General features: G+C 37.2%; 1 protein-coding gene across 4 annotated transcripts in view; it reads right to left on the bottom strand.

The window, feature by feature from the left end:
* Positions 1-3,532: 3,532 nt before the first annotated feature.
* Positions 3,533-19,395, bottom strand: part of clstn1 (calsyntenin 1) — a 41,312-nt gene continuing 25,449 nt past the window's right edge. For 2 of the 4 annotated variants that reach the window (XM_079587711.1, XM_079587710.1), the window contains 13 exons: positions 18,685-18,870; positions 18,225-18,473; positions 16,507-16,628; positions 15,656-15,818; positions 14,572-14,622; positions 12,721-12,878; positions 11,319-11,467; positions 10,892-11,130; positions 9,815-9,985; positions 9,508-9,653; positions 8,371-8,506; positions 7,789-7,973; positions 3,533-6,885 (listed from right to left, as the gene is read on the bottom strand). In XM_079587711.1, coding sequence (XP_079443837.1) covers positions 6,691-6,885; positions 7,789-7,973; positions 8,371-8,506; positions 9,508-9,653; positions 9,815-9,985; positions 10,892-11,130; positions 11,319-11,467; positions 12,721-12,878; positions 14,572-14,622; positions 15,656-15,818; positions 16,507-16,628; positions 18,225-18,473; positions 18,685-18,870 — 2,150 coding nt within the window. In that variant the 3' untranslated portion in view covers positions 3,533-6,690. The remainder of the gene's footprint in view (positions 6,886-7,788; positions 7,974-8,370; positions 8,507-9,507; positions 9,654-9,814; positions 9,986-10,891; positions 11,131-11,318; positions 11,468-12,720; positions 12,879-14,571; positions 14,623-15,655; positions 15,819-16,506; positions 16,629-18,224; positions 18,474-18,684; positions 18,871-19,395) is intronic. The other 2 variants (XM_079587713.1, XM_079587712.1) reach the window with 1 other exon arrangement.

Here is a 19,395-nt window from a genome sequence, read left to right as displayed (position 1 = left end):
TTTTTTTGTGAGCGTGGCCTAAATGCTCTCTGTGAGTTTTACAGTTTTTGTGTGTTTTTATATTTGTTTTTAACAGTGGTTGCAATTTCTACACTAAGGAACAGAATTTGTGACATGACATCATCTGGACACTTAACCTAAAGTACCTATGTCGGGAGTCATCACGAAAGTTATTTGTATTGTATACACCGTATACATTTTATGTTTGATCGTACATTCTTATTTGGGTACAGTGAAAAAAAGTGTTTACATTTTCAGTGAAATGTTGTAAACATTTACACATGAAAGCGCATTTTAGAATAGCTCTTATTTTCTGAATACAGAGAGGTAAGTTTGCCTTTATTCAAAATGGTCTTGATTAATTTGTAACCCTCTGTAATGTAATTTATGAATCTTATTATCAAGTTGTCTGCCAATAAGCCTTTTGGAACTAATATTTGATAGTAACACTGTAATTACTATACATTTTAATTTTCGTTTGTCATTACTTTTTTAACCAGTGTTATTTTTGTAAATATTCTGTATTTTGAATATATTTGGCGATCAACATCTAAAAAGTTGTCAGTGTTTTCCCTTTTCTGTATTTACAACAAGTGTCTTATTACCTACTGTCTTATTTTATTACATTGCATATTGTAGTGGGTTGGAAAAGGAGTCAAAAACGGCTTTGAATTCCATTACTAAATGGATTGTGATCTTTGGAAAATCATTTAATATGTAAATATTTATGGACTTTTTATAAAATTCCACACTGCCCATTTAACATAAAATAAAAACACACTGTCAAACTTTTCATTTAACTATTTAGCTGTCCTTAACGGGCACCCTAAACACTTGATGAACACATAAAAATTGTGCATCAAGGGTGTGTATAGCTTATGAGCACCCTTCTGAAACCTATAATGACAAATGGGACACCCTATGGCATTCCTCAAATCCAGCTCTGGAGGGCTGAAGTCTCTGAAGACGGTGACTGTGTCCGAAATCACATACTCTCTTGAGTAGCAACTTATTTTTAATGAATGATTACTTCAAGACAGCTAAATAAGCATGGTCTATAGTATGAATGTAATATGGACATACTACATTCGCCATGTTGTCATTATCATGTGACCTACCGGCATCAGTTACATCGCTTCACTAGCATTCATAAATCCTCTCCCGTGGCCTCATGGGATTGTAAAGTGTCCATCGTATGCTCGCTTCAGAATCTCGCCGGAAGTAGTAGGTCATTGGGTACTTTAGTCTACTCTTTTATGAGTACTGTGAATTCAGACAAACTTCTTTGTCTCATACTGTTTTGCCTACTATATAGTAGGGAAGCATGCGATTTTGGATGCATCACTTTACTAGCTTGTTCAGGTGTGTTTGATTTAGGGTTGGAACTAAACTCTGCAGGGTAGTAGCCCTCCAGGGCCGGATTTGAGGAACCCTGCTCTACGGTCTCGTGGACTTCACAGTTCACAGTCACGTGCACATGGCGGCCATTGTATGTCCAAAAGACTGTAAGTGCATATGAAGTGTGCTATTTGGGACTGGGCCTTCTGCTCTCGACCTTTAGGCAGCATTGAAAAGTTGTATAAATGGTAGTAGATATGAATATTTTTCAGTTTTCAAGCACTAGGTGGCAGCATTACTTTGGTCTGTAATTCACCTTCATCTTGAAAGATGAAATCCCCTGGGAAACATCATGGTGAATGATTAAACACCCTTTGGGTAAGGAAACATATCTATTTATATTTTCTTCAAACTTTAAAGTATGAAGATGGTAGAGGGTTAATATGATGTATTTTTAATGCTGCTTTTAAACTCTGTAACACGGACGACTAAAAGTTGAATGCAATACTATATAAATAATATATAAAGATTACGTCATCAAATTAAATAGTATATATATATTTATATCGGCACAGTATATATATCGGCACAATCGGCAGTGTATCAAATAAACAAAAAAAACAAAAAATTTATACACTTGATACACTGCCGATTTAGCAGGTTTTCCCACTTACAAAGCATGTAGAAGTCTGTAATTTGTATCATAGGTAGCCTACACTTCAACTGAGTGACGGAATCTAAAACAAAAATCCAGAAAATCACATTGTATGATTTTTAAGTAATTAATTTGCATTTTGTTGCATGAGATAAGTATTTGATACATCAGAAAAGCAGAACTTAATATTTGGTACAGAATAGTTTTCAGAATACATACTTTCAGCTCCCTCCAAAGATTTTCTATTGAGTTCAGGTCTGGAGACTGGCAGGACCTTGAGATGCTTCTTACGGAGCCACTGGCCTGGCTGTGTGTTTCGGGTCACCGTCATGCTGGACGACCCAGCCACGACCCATCTTCAATGCTCTTACTGAGGGAAGGAGGTTGTTGGCCAAGATCTCGCGATACATGGCCCCATCCATCCTCCCCTCAATACGGTGCAGTCGTCCTGTCCCCTTTGCAGAAAAGCATCCCCAAATAATGATGTTTCCACCTCCATGCTTCACGGTTGGGATGGTGTTCTTGGGGTTGTACTCATCATCCTTCTTCCTCCAAACACGGCGAGTGGTGTTTAGACCAAAAAGCTCTTATTTTTGTCTCATCAGACCACATGACCTTCTCCCATTCCTCCTCTGGACCATCGGCAAACTTCAGACGGGCCTGGACATTCGCTGGCTTGAGCAGGGGGACCTTGCGTGCGCTGCAGGATTTTAATCCATGACGGCGTTATGTGTTACTAATGGTTTTCTTTGAGACTGTGCTCTCTTCAGGTCATTGACCAGGTCCTGCCGTGTAGTTCTGGGCTGATCCCTCACCTTCCTCATGGTCATTGATGCCCCACGAGGTGAGATCTTGCATGGTGCCCCAGACCGAGGGAGATTGACCGTCATCTTGAACTTCTTCCATTTTCTAATAATTGCGCCAACAGTTGTTGCCTTCTCACCAAGCTGCTTGCCGATTGTCCTGTAGTCCATCCCAGCCTTGTGCAGGACTACAGTTTTATCCCTGATGTCCTTACACAGCTCTCTGGTCTTGGCCATTGTGGAGAGGTTGGAGTCTGTTAGATTGAGTGTGTGGACAGGTGTCTTTTATACAGGTAACGAGTTCAAACAGGTGCAGTTAATACAGGTAATGAGTGGAGAACAGGAGGGCTTCTTAAAGAAAAACTAACAGGTCTGTGAGAGCCGGAATTCTTACTGGTTAGTAGGTGATCAAATACTTATGTCAAGCAATAAAATGCAACTTAATTATTTAAAAATCATACAATGTGATTTTCTGGATTTTTGTTTTAGACTCTCTTAGTCTCTCACAGTTGAAGTGTACCTATGATAAAAATTACAGACCTCTACATGCTTTGTAAGTAGAAAACCTGCAAAATCGGCAGTGTATCAAATACTTGTTCTCCACACTGCACATACATATACACCGATTTATTGATGATTTATTTTTGTGCTATAAGGTAAAAGTGGGCATAGACAGAAATTGTGTGTAGCAAACAATTATCAAATGAAATAATCTGAACTCCAACACAACTTTATTCCCATCTCATCCTTTATTTTGTTCATGAGCAAGCATCAACTTCACTATAATTATTCCTCTGAATAATAGAAAAGTGAATGAGCTGGAAGGCAGCATCCAACAGTTCTACAACATCCCCAATTTTCATTTCTAGAGCAAAAAAATAAAATTCAAAATGTGAACAACGACCACTGAAGGCTGCAAATCTGTGACAGATAATCTTTGATTCAGTAGTATTACCAGTCTCCTGACCCCTCTACGCCAGTATCATGTGCCAGTTACAGGAAATGTTTATATCTGTGTTATACATGCAAAGACAATGCTCTGTTACATACTCACCATCTGCAGCCATTCACACTCAGCACAGACTCAGGTTATTGATTATGGAAAGTTTCTGTCGCCAGTGTCTTAAAATCGTCAAAACCACATGACAAAAACACATCGCTTGAAATACATTTCACATGATTTTCCCTTGAAAAACTGCGGATGAATATTTGCATCAGGGGAAAGGAGGGAAGATACAAACAATTGTGCGATTTTCAGTACAAACATTGATTATACTAAATTTGGTCTCATGGAATGGTCAAACATTTCGATCAAACATTTTCAAAATGATTGTATGTTGAGAATACACTGTGAGAGACTATTACATTTGTGTGAGAAATCATTATGTATCGGATTCTTGTGAATTTCATGCTGCCCTCATCAGGAGATACACTTCAAGATCACCTTTCACTATACACATATTGTTAAACTCATACCCACATATGCTGCCTATAATAATGTACATCTTTTCGAAGTGGAAGTTCCTCAAACATTATTTAGTACAATATTCATTGATGATACAGTATGGACCTACAGTATTTTCTCTACACATCAACATGAACACAAGACATCTATGCTGGACAATTAAAACGCCCACTCTTGATAAAACTAGCTGTTGATCCCTATCATAACAGAAAATGAAATAAAACCAACTTCCCCATACCTGTACGAAATCTAATATTAAATAATTATAAAATGAGAAAATTGCAACAACTAAAATGGCATGGATGAGTGTTTGGTTAGTTGTGTTATTAATGCGCTGTGATAGGCAAAAGGCACTCCCAACTCCACCAGCTGAAATCTGGACCTCTCTTTAAAAGGTCCTGTCAATTTTGAGGGGGACCTGATGACCAAAACATTTAACAAAAACTAAAACCTAAAAAAAAAAAAAAAAAAAAATTCTCCCATCGCCCTTTCATGGGTCACAAAAATAGACCTTCTTGACAACTTCCCGCATTTGTACCTTTTCTGACATAACATAAAATTATATTCATACCACCAATCACAACAAAGCCTTGTAGCTTAGGCCTTAAACTGAGAATAGTCATGCATGTAAACGAAAAAAAAAAAAGGAGGTCTGAATGAAGTACCCTAAAGCTTCACGTCCGTCTTTACTAAACAATATACAATCTCCTAAATAATTAACATTCTTTTTCAAGCCCAACGGGAACAGAATATTATTTTCCCCGATAACTGACCATTTTCGAAGGTGCGTCCCCGAAATGTCCAATCACAGTAAGAAAAGTAAGAAAACGAAACTATGACATGGATCTGAGAGCAACTACGAGGAGAAATGACCTGCAAATCTGGAGTAGATTGATAGCGTCACCAAAAAGGAATAAAAGTTTACCAAATGTAAACAAATATCTTTACACAACTCTACAGTACAGTTCCATGTACAATAAAATCTACCGACCATACTGCAAAAATATTTTACGCTTTAAGAGTTGAAATTCATTTCTTTCAATGCGTTGTGATAGGCAGATTAGCCCTCTTAATGCTTTTAGGGGCCTCAAAATGACAAGAATAATGTAGGGTAACCCTGATTTTGCAAAATAAAAACCTTACGCCAGTGTTTTAGCAACAGAGGTCTGTTAAAACAGTACGCAATTGACGTTGCAATGCTTACATTGTCGATAATCACCAGCGCACCCATTTTCCATGTCATTTCACTCCTAAATGTTATTCAGACTGGGTCATTAGAGTGCATACTGTGATTCCAATTGGTCTCTATTTATTACAGAAAAAACAAGCACTATCACTTAAGAATGGCTTAAATAACTGCAGTGTGCCTAAACTGTACAACATACAGTACCACGCGGGAAAAAAACAACTGTATCACCTGAATGTGATTATTAGTCCCCAAAACATCACGGATTTAAAAACATTGAAGCCTTGGTGTAGTATTTGTACCATTGCAAGCCCAGCTAGAATTAGCATATGTAAAGCCGAAGCACTGAACCAACTCCACGCCCAACCTACAGTACGAAACATAACGGAACGGAACAAAAAGATGCACACCCACCTCCAAGAGAAAAGACAAAATGAATGACACTTTGCCACGGAAACCTCGGCCTCTGTCATGGGTTTCTGTCTATGAAGCGGACGTCTTTTGTACGAGCATGAGATTTACCAAAAGTTTCTGAAACATGCTAAGAGCATCTGACAAATATTCTACAGCAGGTACTGTGTCTGACCGTTGGTTAGGCTTTCACTAACACATTGACTAATTACATGGTTTCATCTTATTTACAAAATATCAAAAAGCAGTTGTATTCTTCCATACCAATGATTGCAAATCTTGCCATGCAATATAAAGAGGAAAAAGAAAAGAAAAAAAAGTGATCGGAAAGCATCAAAGAGTTTTTCCTCTAAATTTCCCGAGCAAATACCCCTAAAACGTCAGGTGCAAGGAATATACATTAAATCATTCTCGGAGCTCAACTTGAAAGTAAAAGTGCAGGGATGTGTCCGAACACAAATGCAAATGTGTGCCGGGATTTCCCTCGGAAAGGACAGAAAAAGATTCAATAAATTAGGAACTTGTGTTGAGATACCTGTGATACTATACTACACTGAATACCACCACGATAAGATGTCGGTAGGGAAGCCTCGGCGGGTGGAAATGAAGCGGACTGCAACACCTGTCACGACAGACACCGGATATATTTGCATCTATATTGTACATATATGGTATAATCGTTTAGTTTTCAGCGTTTTTACGCATGGCTCCTTAGGTAAGGGGAACATGGGCATCCCTATTGGCAGAGGGATGTGACTGTGCAGGGGTGGATTTGTCATTGTGTGTGAGTGTGTGTGATCTTAAAGTAGTGTGTACTGTGTGTTTGGGAGGATCAGTAGTTGAGGGTCGAGTCGTCCCACTCCAGCTGCTGCTGTCTGCTCGAACCCTGCTGGTCTTCCTGCTCGCCTCCCTCATCTTCACTGCTGTCTGACTCCGCGCTGGTGATGTCGTCTTCCTCCTCTCCGTCCTCGCTCTCTTCCTCTTCCTCATCTCCTTCCTCTTCGCTGCTGTGCTGGTCCTCGTAAGTCTAAGAGGAAAAGACGATTGGAGGTTCTTTAAACTGCATAATCGATGTCTGTAGTTTTATTCAAATGAATTGACTCATGAGGAATCAAATTCTTTTTTTTTAGAGCAGGGGTTGCCAAACTTTTATTGTCAGCGGAACCCCCTAGACATAAAATATTTACCCCCTGAGATTTGAATGTCATATTTTAATAATTTAACAACACATTTGCATGTGCACAGTTCTCTGATGTTGGCTAATGGTCACATGACATGCAGATAAACAGATAAAATATCTAATCCTTTTTACGTTAGTGAGTGAAATAATATTATTTTAAAATATAAATTATGTGAATGCAAATTAAGTAGATCTAGCACACGCTGCATTCCTGAACTGCATGTGTGTGTCAAGTAATTCTATTTTTATATATGTGTGTGTGTGTGTGTGTGTGTGTGTGTGTGTGTGTGTATAGTATATATATATTTTATTGTGTCAAGTAATTCTATTTTTATATATTTGTGTTTGTGTGTCTGTGAATGTGTATGTACACGCACACAAATATATAAAAATAGAATTACTTGACACCACACACACGCACGCACGCACACACACACACACTATATAAGGCATGTTTGCAAAAATAGATGGTTTATTTCATCCCTAGTCTCTATATTGGAGTTTAATATCTATGCAATTGTCTGGTTTAATAGTTCTTTAATACTTCTTTCAATAACCATACTGCAAATAGTTCAATAAATAGAAAATCCCTATTAGTGGACAAATGTACAGGAGGAGGAGGAGGAGGAGGAGGAGGAGGAGGTTATAACAGTGTATTTTTACAACAGTGCAATGAGTTTTTGATGGGTTCAGCCCTCTGCTGCATTAACTATGTATGAGTGCCCTAAGAGCGCTGTTTTAAGAACTCACCTCCATTGGGTTGACGGTGATGGTGAGGGCCGAGTCATCCCAGTCCATCTCATTCTCTTTGCCACTTTCCTGGTCCCTCATTGTGCTCTGGTGGGCAGCACGGATACGGAACACTCCCAGGATGATCATAAACACCAGGAAGCTCACACATACAACAATAACGATGGTGGCAGCACTGGGGACAACTGTGAAGAGTGGAGGGACATTAGTATTGGGTATTTAGGGTGAAAAAAACAACAAAAAAAGGTTGTCTGAGGTGCCCCTCGCCGGCTGTCCAGATGTTGTAGACAGCACTCATATATAATCCCTAAAAGCGCGCCATTAAAAACGGGCTAAGTACACAGCGCCCCATAACCGTCCTACTTTTTAAATTGACTTTAAGCTGAGGAAAAACTCGTGGAAAGAAACTGAATTCAGTTTTGAGCTTGACATTAAACAGATTATTCGTTTGATTACCAAATCTGGATTATCTTTAATGAGAGATTAGTGCAATAATCTAGGAGAGATACTGTGAGAGATGAACGTCTTTATCTCCAAGAGAATCTGAACAGATGGATCAGAGGAGGGGAGGAGAAGGAATACCTGAGGCCTGGTGTGTGTTCATCAGGTTGTGTCCAGACAGGTCCACTGAAGCGTGCTGTACTTGGTTGATGAACTGAGGTTGTACCATAGCATTGTTAGCATGATCCATTGGGTTTGCTGTATGGATCACGTTGACCTGATTACATAAAAGATTAAGACGGTCACATAACTGCCATCTGCACAGTAGAGTACAATACAACTTGCTACAGAGTAGGTCTTTGCAAATCCTTATTTGGCTTATTTTTATATAGCCTTATTCATAGCATTTTTGTATTTACAGTACCCTTAAAAAGTAATCAATGACTTTTAGGATTTATATATATATATATATATATGTAATAAAACTGTGTATAGTGAAAACTATATATAAAATAAAAACAAATCTCTTTAATTAATCATAAAAAATATATACTTTTACTAGTTATTTAAAAACTTTATATAAATTATATTTAATGAATTCAATATATACACTACCATTCAAAAGTTTGGAGTCTGTAAGATTTTTTAAATGTTTTCTAAAGAAGTCTCTTATGCTTGCCAGGGCTCCATTTATTTGATCAAAAAACACAGTAAAAACAGAAATATTTTGAGTTTTCGGCAACGTTTATTCCAGTCTTCAGTGTCACATGATCCTTCAGAAATCATTCGTAGATGTTGATATGGTGCTCAAGTAATTTTTTTTATTATTATCAATGTTGAAAAGCCTGTGCTTTTTTAATATTTTTGTGGAACCTGAATTTTTTTTCTATATTCTTTGATGAATAGTACGTTCAAGGGAAAAGCCTTTAGGCAATTTGAAATAGAAATCTTGTGTAACATTTTAATGTCTTTTGATCAAATTCATACATACTTTTAATACATCCAATACACATTTTTCATAAAAATGTTAATGTCTTTTTAAATTAAAATGTAAAAAATCTTACTGACCCCAAATTTCTATAAGGTTGTGTGTGTGTGTGTGTGTGTGTGTGTGTGTGTGTGTGTGTGTGTGTGTGTGTGTGTGTGTGTGTGTGTGTGTGTGTGTGTGTGTGTGTGTGTGTGTGTGTGTGTGTGTGTGTCTTAGACATAACTGTAGGTACTGTAGTATTTTGGATGTAATAAATGATAACATAGAGGACAGTGTGCGTTCAGCCATACCTCGACTTTAAAATCATTGCTGATGTAACGGCCATTGAGTTCAGAGCATACAAGTTTAAACTTCCTGTCGAACAAGGCTTCTGTGTGCCAGTTCCTGTAGCGGATCAGGTGCAGGACCTGTTCATAGTTCGCCATGGTGTTAACCCCTGTGGACAGAGTCAGACTTTAACCATGTGTTGTTAAGAATACAATATAGAAGCTAGATCAGCCAGATCCTGAATATAAACTACTGTGAACGAAACTCAGAAAAATATAATACAAGACGTGTGCAACTATATAGCAGTTGTTTGTTGATGTAGATGAGTACCTGTGATGACCATGCCCACGTTAGAAGAGCTCATCTCCAGAGTTCTCTGCTGGATTTGGGCCAGATCCACCTCTAAACTCTCATGATCTCCATTCAGATCATCTCCCACTACAGTCACCTCACACGTGTCCAAGTTATGCATGATCTCCTCAGATACCACCGTCTCTTGCACTGCCAAAAATAAAAAGCCATCCGTCAGTGAGTTAGATCAGAGCCTCTCCATTTGATTGAATTTAATCTTGGAAAGACTCGAATGTTCAGAATAAGTCCACCATGCAATTCTATGGCAAATATTGATTAGGAGGAATAAAGTAACCTGTAAGAAATACTTACAATGCACTAAAATGTCAAATAAAAACACGAGCCAAGATAAAACCTCTTAGACTGTCTTTTCCTAAAGCATAATCTCGACAGTTCATCCCAGAATCAGAATGAGTACTCCAAGAAACAGTTTAACCATTTGCATTTCCATTTAATATGTTGTTCCAAGTCAGTATAACATTCTTTCTAGCTTAAATCACAAATGTCATACAGGTTTTGAATATAATATGGGTGAACTGTCACTGTAAGTCATTTCTCTTGCAGTCAATGGGGATTTTATGGTGCTAACCCTACAACTTTCTTTCTTTTTCACCATCCATTTACCGTCTCTCCATACTTGCAATGCACTAAATCTTGAAATAAAAACCATGAGCTAAGAGGAAACCTCTTGGACTTTATTTTCCTAAAGCATAAGCTACACATTTCATCCCAGAATCCATTATATAGACTCATACAGGTGACAACATCAGTATGCCTAGCACTAAGTTAAGCATTAACTTCCAAAATGTTACTCCAAGAAACACTTTAATCACTTTTCCATGTCCATTTATTTAAACATGTAATTGAAGCCCATTTTGCTTTGACTTACATTTTAAGTTGAACTGTCCTTTCAAGTAATACCTCTTGCAAACTATTCCCGGTCAATCTGTTTTCTTATAGTTATCCTACAACTTCCCCCCACCCCCCTTTTATGATCCATTTCCTCTCTCTCCAGCTTTCTCAGTAAAATATGTGAATCTCACATTCCCAGCGTACCTGTGGGATCATCCTCCCCCTCGGTTTCGGTCTCAGCTTCCACCTCCACCTCGCGAGTGATGGTACTGACGATACGCAGCTCAGGGAAGAGCGTAACACCCTCCGTGCTCTCAAATTCAGCTGCTCCACGGGCAAAATGATCAATCCCACTGAGGCTGATCTTTGGCTCCTCTGGCTGGAGGACCATCACGTAGCCTTCAGAGTCAGGCACGGAGATGCACGTCTCCTCATTGAAGCATCTATAGAATGACGAAGTAGATCAATCATAATGCACTCACCATTACGACTGCACTAAAAGAAGTATGACAAGATCACTTCTCCTTTATTATGAGCTTTTCTGTTTTGCTAGTTATTTTGGACCAATAATATTTCAAAGTGGGTGGGGCTAGCTAGGTAATGCAGCTGAATTGAAATCACGGAAACTAACTTGACAGTGGTGGTGACACGCAGATGACGGATTCCTGGGGTGGGGAACTGCCGGGAGTTCAGGTACGAGATGTGCTGCATGACCTTCTCAAAGCTCTCAATGTCATCTCCCTCCAGGCTCAGAGAGGACTGGTTGGGGTTAAACTCCACCTAGAGAGGGACAGAGAAACATATATCCATCAGGGCACCAGTGCTGTCATTGTTAACTCAAATTAAAACTCTTAAAATTCATTTTCAGTCATTGAAAGTAAGTTGAATTCAAATAAATATAAGACGGAAAAGCGTAAACTTAAAAATTACTAGAATACTAGATACCAGATATTACTAGAATACTAGAATTACTAAAACTAAAATAAAAAGAAACACAAAAACACGCATTTATATGTAGTATGTACCGGTATATATATATATATATTCACATACATACCATACACTCATGTAAAGCGATATAAACTACATAGCAAATCCCAAATCTCCGGGATTTTGTCACTAAATTTATCTATTACTGACCAGCTCTTTATATAAAGTTGGGTATATAACCATTTGTCGCAAAATGTAGCTATATTACTGACCAGCTCTTTATATAAAGTTGGGTATATAACCATGTCCAACGTTATCCATATACATACAGTACACTTGTGTAGAAGGATTTATATACTAACTATATAGCACATCTCAACTGCTTGATTGCTTGTATTGCCACAAACTATAAATTATATTATCGCCCAGCTTTGATCTGCTAAAAGCAAATATGTGACCCTGGACCACAAAACCAGTCACATGTCGCACAGGTATATTTGTGGCAATAGCAAAAAATACATTGTAGCTATGGGTCAAAATTTTTCATTTTTCTTTTATGCCAAAAATCATTCGAATATTAATTAAAGATCAAGTTCCATGAAGATATTTAGTAAACTTCCTACCGTAAATGTGGATGCAGCAAATCGCGAACATAAACGGACAACTTTAAAGGCGATTTTCTCAATGTTTCGATTTTTTTGCACCCTCAGATTACAGATTTTCAAATAGTTGCATCTCGGACAAATATTGTCCTATCCTAACTAACCATACATCAACGGAAAGCTTATTTATTCAACTCTCAGATGATGTATAAATCTCAATTTCAGAAAATTTACCCTTGTGACTGGTTTTGTGATCCAGGGTCATAAAATGACTAAAACTGAAAATAAGCTAATTCAAAACAGTAATAAATGCTATAATAGTATACAAATAATATACTTAAATAACACTACAGAACACCCATGAGTCACAAGAGTAATTTCACAAAGATTATAAATGCACAAAGTGTCATGATCATCAGACTCTTCAAACCTTCATCTACACAGCCCAAAAGAAGCAAACAATTCTTTGATTTGAGTTCTTCAAAGTTTACAACCACTCACCTTCACAGCAGAGGCCACTTCCTCTGGAAGCTGCACGTCAAGACCTTCCTTGCAGGTGTACAGGCAGTCAATAACCTTCTTGTTTTCCAGTTTGCCGGAGCGGATCATGAGTCCAGCCAGGTTGCCCCGGAAGTACTGAGTCATGCGGGCGCTGCCACCTATACAAACCCGGAGGGGGACAGAACCTGTTAGATACCAAACAAATGCTCTGCTAAACTCAAACATGCTTAGTGTGCACAGGCAGTGTGACTGATGCTCATGCATGTTATGTGTTCTGTGCCGGTGCCGTCCAGTGTGTCACACAGGATGATGGATGACCTAATTTAGGCCTGTAGCCTCATGCAACTCTTGGTGGGAGAAAAAAAAAAAGGCAAATGAATGGGAACGAGCACAAAGAGGCACATTAAAAATGAGGCAACATGATTGAATAACTCTACACATATTTGCATATTTCTAAATGGTTTTGGCAGGGAATGTGTGTTTTGAACTACCTTCTTGATATCAACATTTAAGGAATAGGTGACCCAAAAGAAAATGTAGTCATTGTGTTGTTCCAAATGTGGTATGCGATAATTATTTATGGAACATACAGGTAGAATTTATTGAAAAACCTTGCGCTGCTACTTCTATAGAATGGCAGTTAATAGTGAGCACATCTGTTAAGCTCCAAAAAGACAAAAACTCATCATAAAAGTAACATTTCGTATTATCATCAATGTTGAAAAGTTGTTCTGCATCATTTTTAGTGGAAACAGTAAAAAGAAAAAAGAAAAATCAGGATTCTTTAATGAAAAGAAAGTTTAAAAGAACAGCATTTATTTGGAATAGAGTTCTTTGGTTAAATTATGTCTTTGCTGTAAAGTATTAATTGAATTTTAAAAATGCTTTACTGACCTCAAACTTTTTAACTATAGTGTATATTAAATGTTTTTTATAATACAATTTACAATAAATTAATAAAAAAAAACGTATATTATAATATTATCTTCAAAGTTCACAATTAGCTCTCAATTCACATCCAAAATTCAAAATGCTGCGACGAGCTTAGTTCGTACCCAACGCAATAACTAATAATGAAAATGCATTGTTTTTTTATTTAAATGAGCCACTTTTCCTAGTTAGAGCTTGACAGATGTTTTTGTATGCGTAAAAATGATTTAAAATGTTACTTTTGTGTTCTACAAAATAAATATATATTTGTTTGATATACGTTTGAAACCACATTTTCAGTTTGAAACAACAGAATTTTCATTTTTGGGTGAGCTGTCCCTTTAAGATGAAAACGACACTGGTGTGTTTCTAGCTGCATATAATGTCCTCTTCTACTATGACTGCGTCTGAAGGACACAGGGATGCGGGAGCAATAATATGACTGAGTAATGCTGTAAAGCAGAGGCAGCAAGGTCACACAGTGAGAAATGAGACACTGTGCTGCACTGATACCACTGGCATAAATAACCCTGCAAACCGCAGCAAGGAATGCAGCCAAACCCTCTGGTTTATCATAAAAACATGCAGATCCCTAAGGTCAGTTGGACTTGTTTTGCTTGTGATATATTGTGTGTCTGCTGTGTGTACTTCTCCAGATCTGCAGGCAAACTGAAATGAGATGGAGCTGGGTTGATGAATTAAGAAAACAAAATGAAGAACAACACAGAGGCAGGGTTTATGACATGGCGTCTCTCGACTCAATCGCATCATGCTACATATGTTACGCCGTTGCAGACTGCAGCTGAGCACATACGGTCCTCCCGCAGCCATATGTCACGCTGCAGAAGAACCGTATATGCACAGGCCGTTAATAGACGTGCGTGTTGATATATTGGGGTGATCAGGAAAGACTTGGGCAACCTGTCAAAGGCTCTGAGAGTGTCTCAGTATCATTGTCATGTCCTGAGAGGTCTGTGGAGGCAAGACAGAAGAGCAGGGAAAGACCAGGGCTCAATATAGTCAAGGGAAAGAAAGTCACTTGATACATATTGTCATGCATTAAAGACCCCATGAAACGGTTCGTATTCTAGAGTGCATTTTATTGAACAAACATTTGTAAAGTATTTTAAAATAAATAAATTGTATGTTATAATTACATATTTTTAATATATATATATACACACACACACACACACACACACACACACACACACACACACACACACACACACACACACACACACACACACACACACACACACACACACACACACACACACACACACACACACACACACACACACACACACACACACACACACACACACACAATATATGTAATAATGATTATTGTCCATTTTCCAGAAACTAAAAAAAATGTAAATAACTTAAGTATTTACTTAATTCAATTTATTAAATGTATTTTTTTTTTTTAAATCTATAATTTTACTACTAACAATTATTTGTATGATGATGATTGAATACTAATCATGGTTTAATAATAATATTAATAATAATCTTTATTATTTAATCATGATGATGATTGTGGTTGTTATTAAATCATGATAATAATAATAATAATTCATAATAATAATTAGTATTATTATAATCATAACAATAATTAAATTACTATTGTTAATATTAATACAAATATTAGTAGTATTTAATAATGGATTCATATAGTTAGTAGTATATAATATTAATACTACAATTATTGTTGTTATTATCAATATTAATTTTATTATTATTCAATAAAAATGTATTTGATTTAACAGCAACAAAACTCTGTTTGATTTAATGAGGTCTTTAAGATCATTTAATCCATGGCATTAGTAAAAAGATTTTAAATTACATCTATGACTGGGGTTATAAAATAGGCAACTCTACAAATTGCAAAACTACTTGCTAATAAAGCATGCTTACATTTCAACTGCAGCTGTCAAGTCTAAACCTAAGGTTACATCATTGTGTGTGGGGAGAATCAATAGATCATTAGTGAGTGTACCTTGCCAGCAGGCGCCGATGGTGAGCTGGGTTTCGATCTTGGAGGCATGCAGAGGGTAATCCTCCGTGACCAGGAACGGCTCAAAGGTGGCACCATCCACAAACAAAGTCACTGCTGGGAACTCGATGTTCAACACGTAGTGATGCCATTCTTTATCGCACACCTGGGAGGAGAGAGACTGGATCAGGGCCTCGGTTTAACTACAGATTGCACCAGTGCAAATGAATTCAGAAGAACTTGAAATGGTTCTTTACATTGAGAGAAGAAACCCCAAGTTAACCTTGCTAAAGCCACAAACAGTAAGGATTTTTAGGCCTGGGTTCACAGACAGGGATTAGATTAAGCCAGAATTAGGCCTTAGTTCAATTTAAGTAGCTTCAAGTACAACGATGCACTTTTACTGGGTAAGAAAATTAAATATTACAATATACAATTATAATATATGTTATACCTCCCAAAAATAACTGTATTTGTCCTAACTCTTTGAAACAAATCCTAGTCTAAAGTATTCAACATTAAGTAGACAATCCTGAAAGCAATGAAATGTTGACAATGGTTGATAAAAGCTAAATCTTTCGGTTTAAAATGCATGCTTCTACATCTATATCCTCTGAGGTCATATTTGTTCTTCTAATAAATGCATATTTAATTCTGTGTAAGCCAGCAGTTTTTCTATTTTCATGCCGCATGGACCATTTGGATGGAGCATTTTGTGGGGCAACAGTTTTATTTAAGTATGTTTATGCCCTAATTTAACACATGAGCTGATCTAGCAGGCTAAACATAGCGTTTAGAAACACAAGGGCGTCTTTCAAAACGGAGTGCTTCTGAAAGGACTCAAGTTGACTCACTTGATCGAGTTTCCAGTGGAATTCAGCCGGTTTGTAGTTCTCGGACTCGGTGGGCTCCTGACGCAGCAGCAGCACAAGACGACAGTTGTGTACGTACAGAGAATAGTGGTGCCTATTCATTTCTGCAGAAGACACATATACAGGAATGAAAATCACACTTCTGTCGATGATAATTCATGTTAATATGCTTGTTTATCACATGACAGATTGCACGTTACAATATTTTGTGAGTTTCACACACAGATTTAATTTAAACTGTGCTGCACTGTCCACGGATTGCTCACTCTCCCAGCAAACAATAAAGCAACTTCCCATAAACGGGGGCATAACTGTGATGTAATCAGCCTTACATAAGTCCCAGCAGATGAGCTTTTTCTAGCGCAGGCAATTTTGCTTCAATGACCAGAGAGTGAGATCATGGTGTGAGATTCCCAATTCACAGACCAACTACAAGCAACCCTCAAAAATGTTATGAGATGCTACTCCAGTGATATTTTTCCAAGGACACTACCATAAAACCAATTAATATAATTACATATTACATATTCCCAAATAAGATATGTTTTTTTTTTTTTTTTTAGTTAATGCAATAAATGATTTTTAAAGGAAGGAAAACAAAATAATAAATATGATTATTGTGGTCAGCAATTTGTGTGGATGACACTAATATCATAATATGTGTGAACATGAATTACACCATATAATTCAAAAGTGACTATTTCTTCGGATACCACATAAAATGCCAGAATTTTTTTTTTTAATACATATTTATAAATTATATAAATAGATAAATTATAACAACAATAATAAACTTATAATATTTATAATAATAATAAAGAATAAAAAAATGTATAATCAAAACTAAAAGTCACAATAAAATAGGGGAGACTGCATAATTTTATCAGTCATAATGTCAAAATTAACTCTTTACCTGTCAGTGTTTTTGAAAAATGATTGCCAGCCACCGCCAGCATTTTTTATTATTTTCACTAAATTTTCATGGGCCCCAGAATATTTTGTTGTATGAATATCTGAACATGCAATATGTCAAAAGAAAGAACAGATCCTCTGCTTTGAAAAAAAAGAAAAAAAAGAAAGTATTTTAGCTTTAGGTTTTCTTTTTTTAATCAACATTTGTACATAGGTAAGTTCCATGATTTTTTTTTATAAAGCAACATTTTGAGCAAAAAGCGTCTGGATCAGATTCAGAGCGATGATCAAAACATAGATGGAGTCCATCAACACCCACAAAGCTTCACAGTCCTATAGCAGTCCTATAGGTCGACATTTCATCCGTTAACATTAAGCAGTTTTGATTTATATGCCGTTTAATATTTATGATCGCGTTATTTTACATATGCATCTGCTTACATATGATATCTCATGTTTCTGCTTCTTTTTCTCCTGTGTTTTTATCAGAAGATTCAGTACTCTTTCAGAAGATGAGTAACATCGCCCCCTATTGTATAACAGTGAAACACGGAAAGCTGGAAATTTCCGTCCGGAAAGCGTTTTCTCATAGATGGCGGAAATTTCCGTCATTGGCGGGAAAAGAGTTAAATAAATGTGTTAACAGCGTTACTAACACAGTGAATTAATTGCATGCGTTAACATGATGATTTTGACGGGCCTACTGAAGATGATGAGGACACAAAAACATTAAAGCCATCATCACCCTCTCAGTCTTGTGAGCTTTTTTCCTGTGTGAATGTCATTACCGGTCTTGTCAGAGTTGCAGAGGATGGTCTCTTTCTCCCTGCTTCCAGGTCCATGTCTCATCCACACTGAGATGGTGAAGGGCTCCTTCAGGGTGGTGCTCACCACACCCTCCGGGACCTTGATGGCCTGGGTGCCGTTGAACTCAAACACCTGGTCGCTGTCGTGCCCGTTGTCAGTGGGCAAGCCTACGGTCCAGTTGGCAGAGGTGCTGGGAGCAGGCAGCAGCTCCACAGTGCCAGTGCTGGCACCTGGATGAACACACAAACAGTTACTCAGAGGATTCCAAATTATTGCTTGTTATGGTTCAGCATGTGCCTATGGGATTATGCAGGTAATATGATTATGTAAATTTGTTTTAAACAGTTTACAATTTAGTTGCTTAACTCAAAATTATATAAAGCACATTTGATGATCTTGATGTCAACGTAACTCTATTATAATAAGTATGTCTGGACTCACCGCAGAGCTTGTGTAAAGATTTTTCGGAGTAAGTGTCTCGGTCGCAGCCCTTGCCGATGTGATTAGTCTCCAGCATGATGCTGGCCTGAATGGAGGTGATTGGCTCCTCACAGGTTTCCAGGTGCATGCTGGGGAACAGGGCTAGGCTTCCTGTGCCAGGCTCATATTCAATCCTCTTATTAAATCCTATCAGGATCGGACAGACAGAAAATGTGCCATTCAAAAACAGACCCACAAAGAGTATTCGGTAACCCTTTGCAATAAGGCTGTACAGTGTACACGCTAAAATTACACAAAGCATGAAAAACATTCGATATATAATATTTAGTACATATATTAAAACATTTTTAACATTAAAAGGTGTATAAGTTTGCATTAGTTAACATAAAACAACATCAAACACCAAAAAAGATCATTTATTATTATTATTATTTTATAACATTCCATATACTAGGGGTGTCAATTTAGACACTAATTTAATGTGATTAATAGGGCTATAAAAAATAATAAATCCCATGGCCCGTCCATAAATACCATTTTGACTTTTTAGCTTAACACACCATCTTTGAATCATTGTGGGCTTTTCTCAGCAAATACTGATCAAGTGCAATTATTTTTATTTTTCATATCATTTACAATTAATTAAATTATTATTTTTAGTGATTGACAGCCCTAATATACACTTCTGTACAAAAGTTTGAAGTGGTAGGA

This window comes from Phoxinus phoxinus, assembly GCF_949152265.1.
Source record: "Phoxinus phoxinus genome assembly, chromosome: 18".
Taxonomy (NCBI): domain Eukaryota; kingdom Metazoa; phylum Chordata; class Actinopteri; order Cypriniformes; family Leuciscidae; genus Phoxinus; species Phoxinus phoxinus.
Note: the sequence above shows the minus strand (reverse complement) of the source record. Positions and strands in the feature narration are given on the sequence as shown.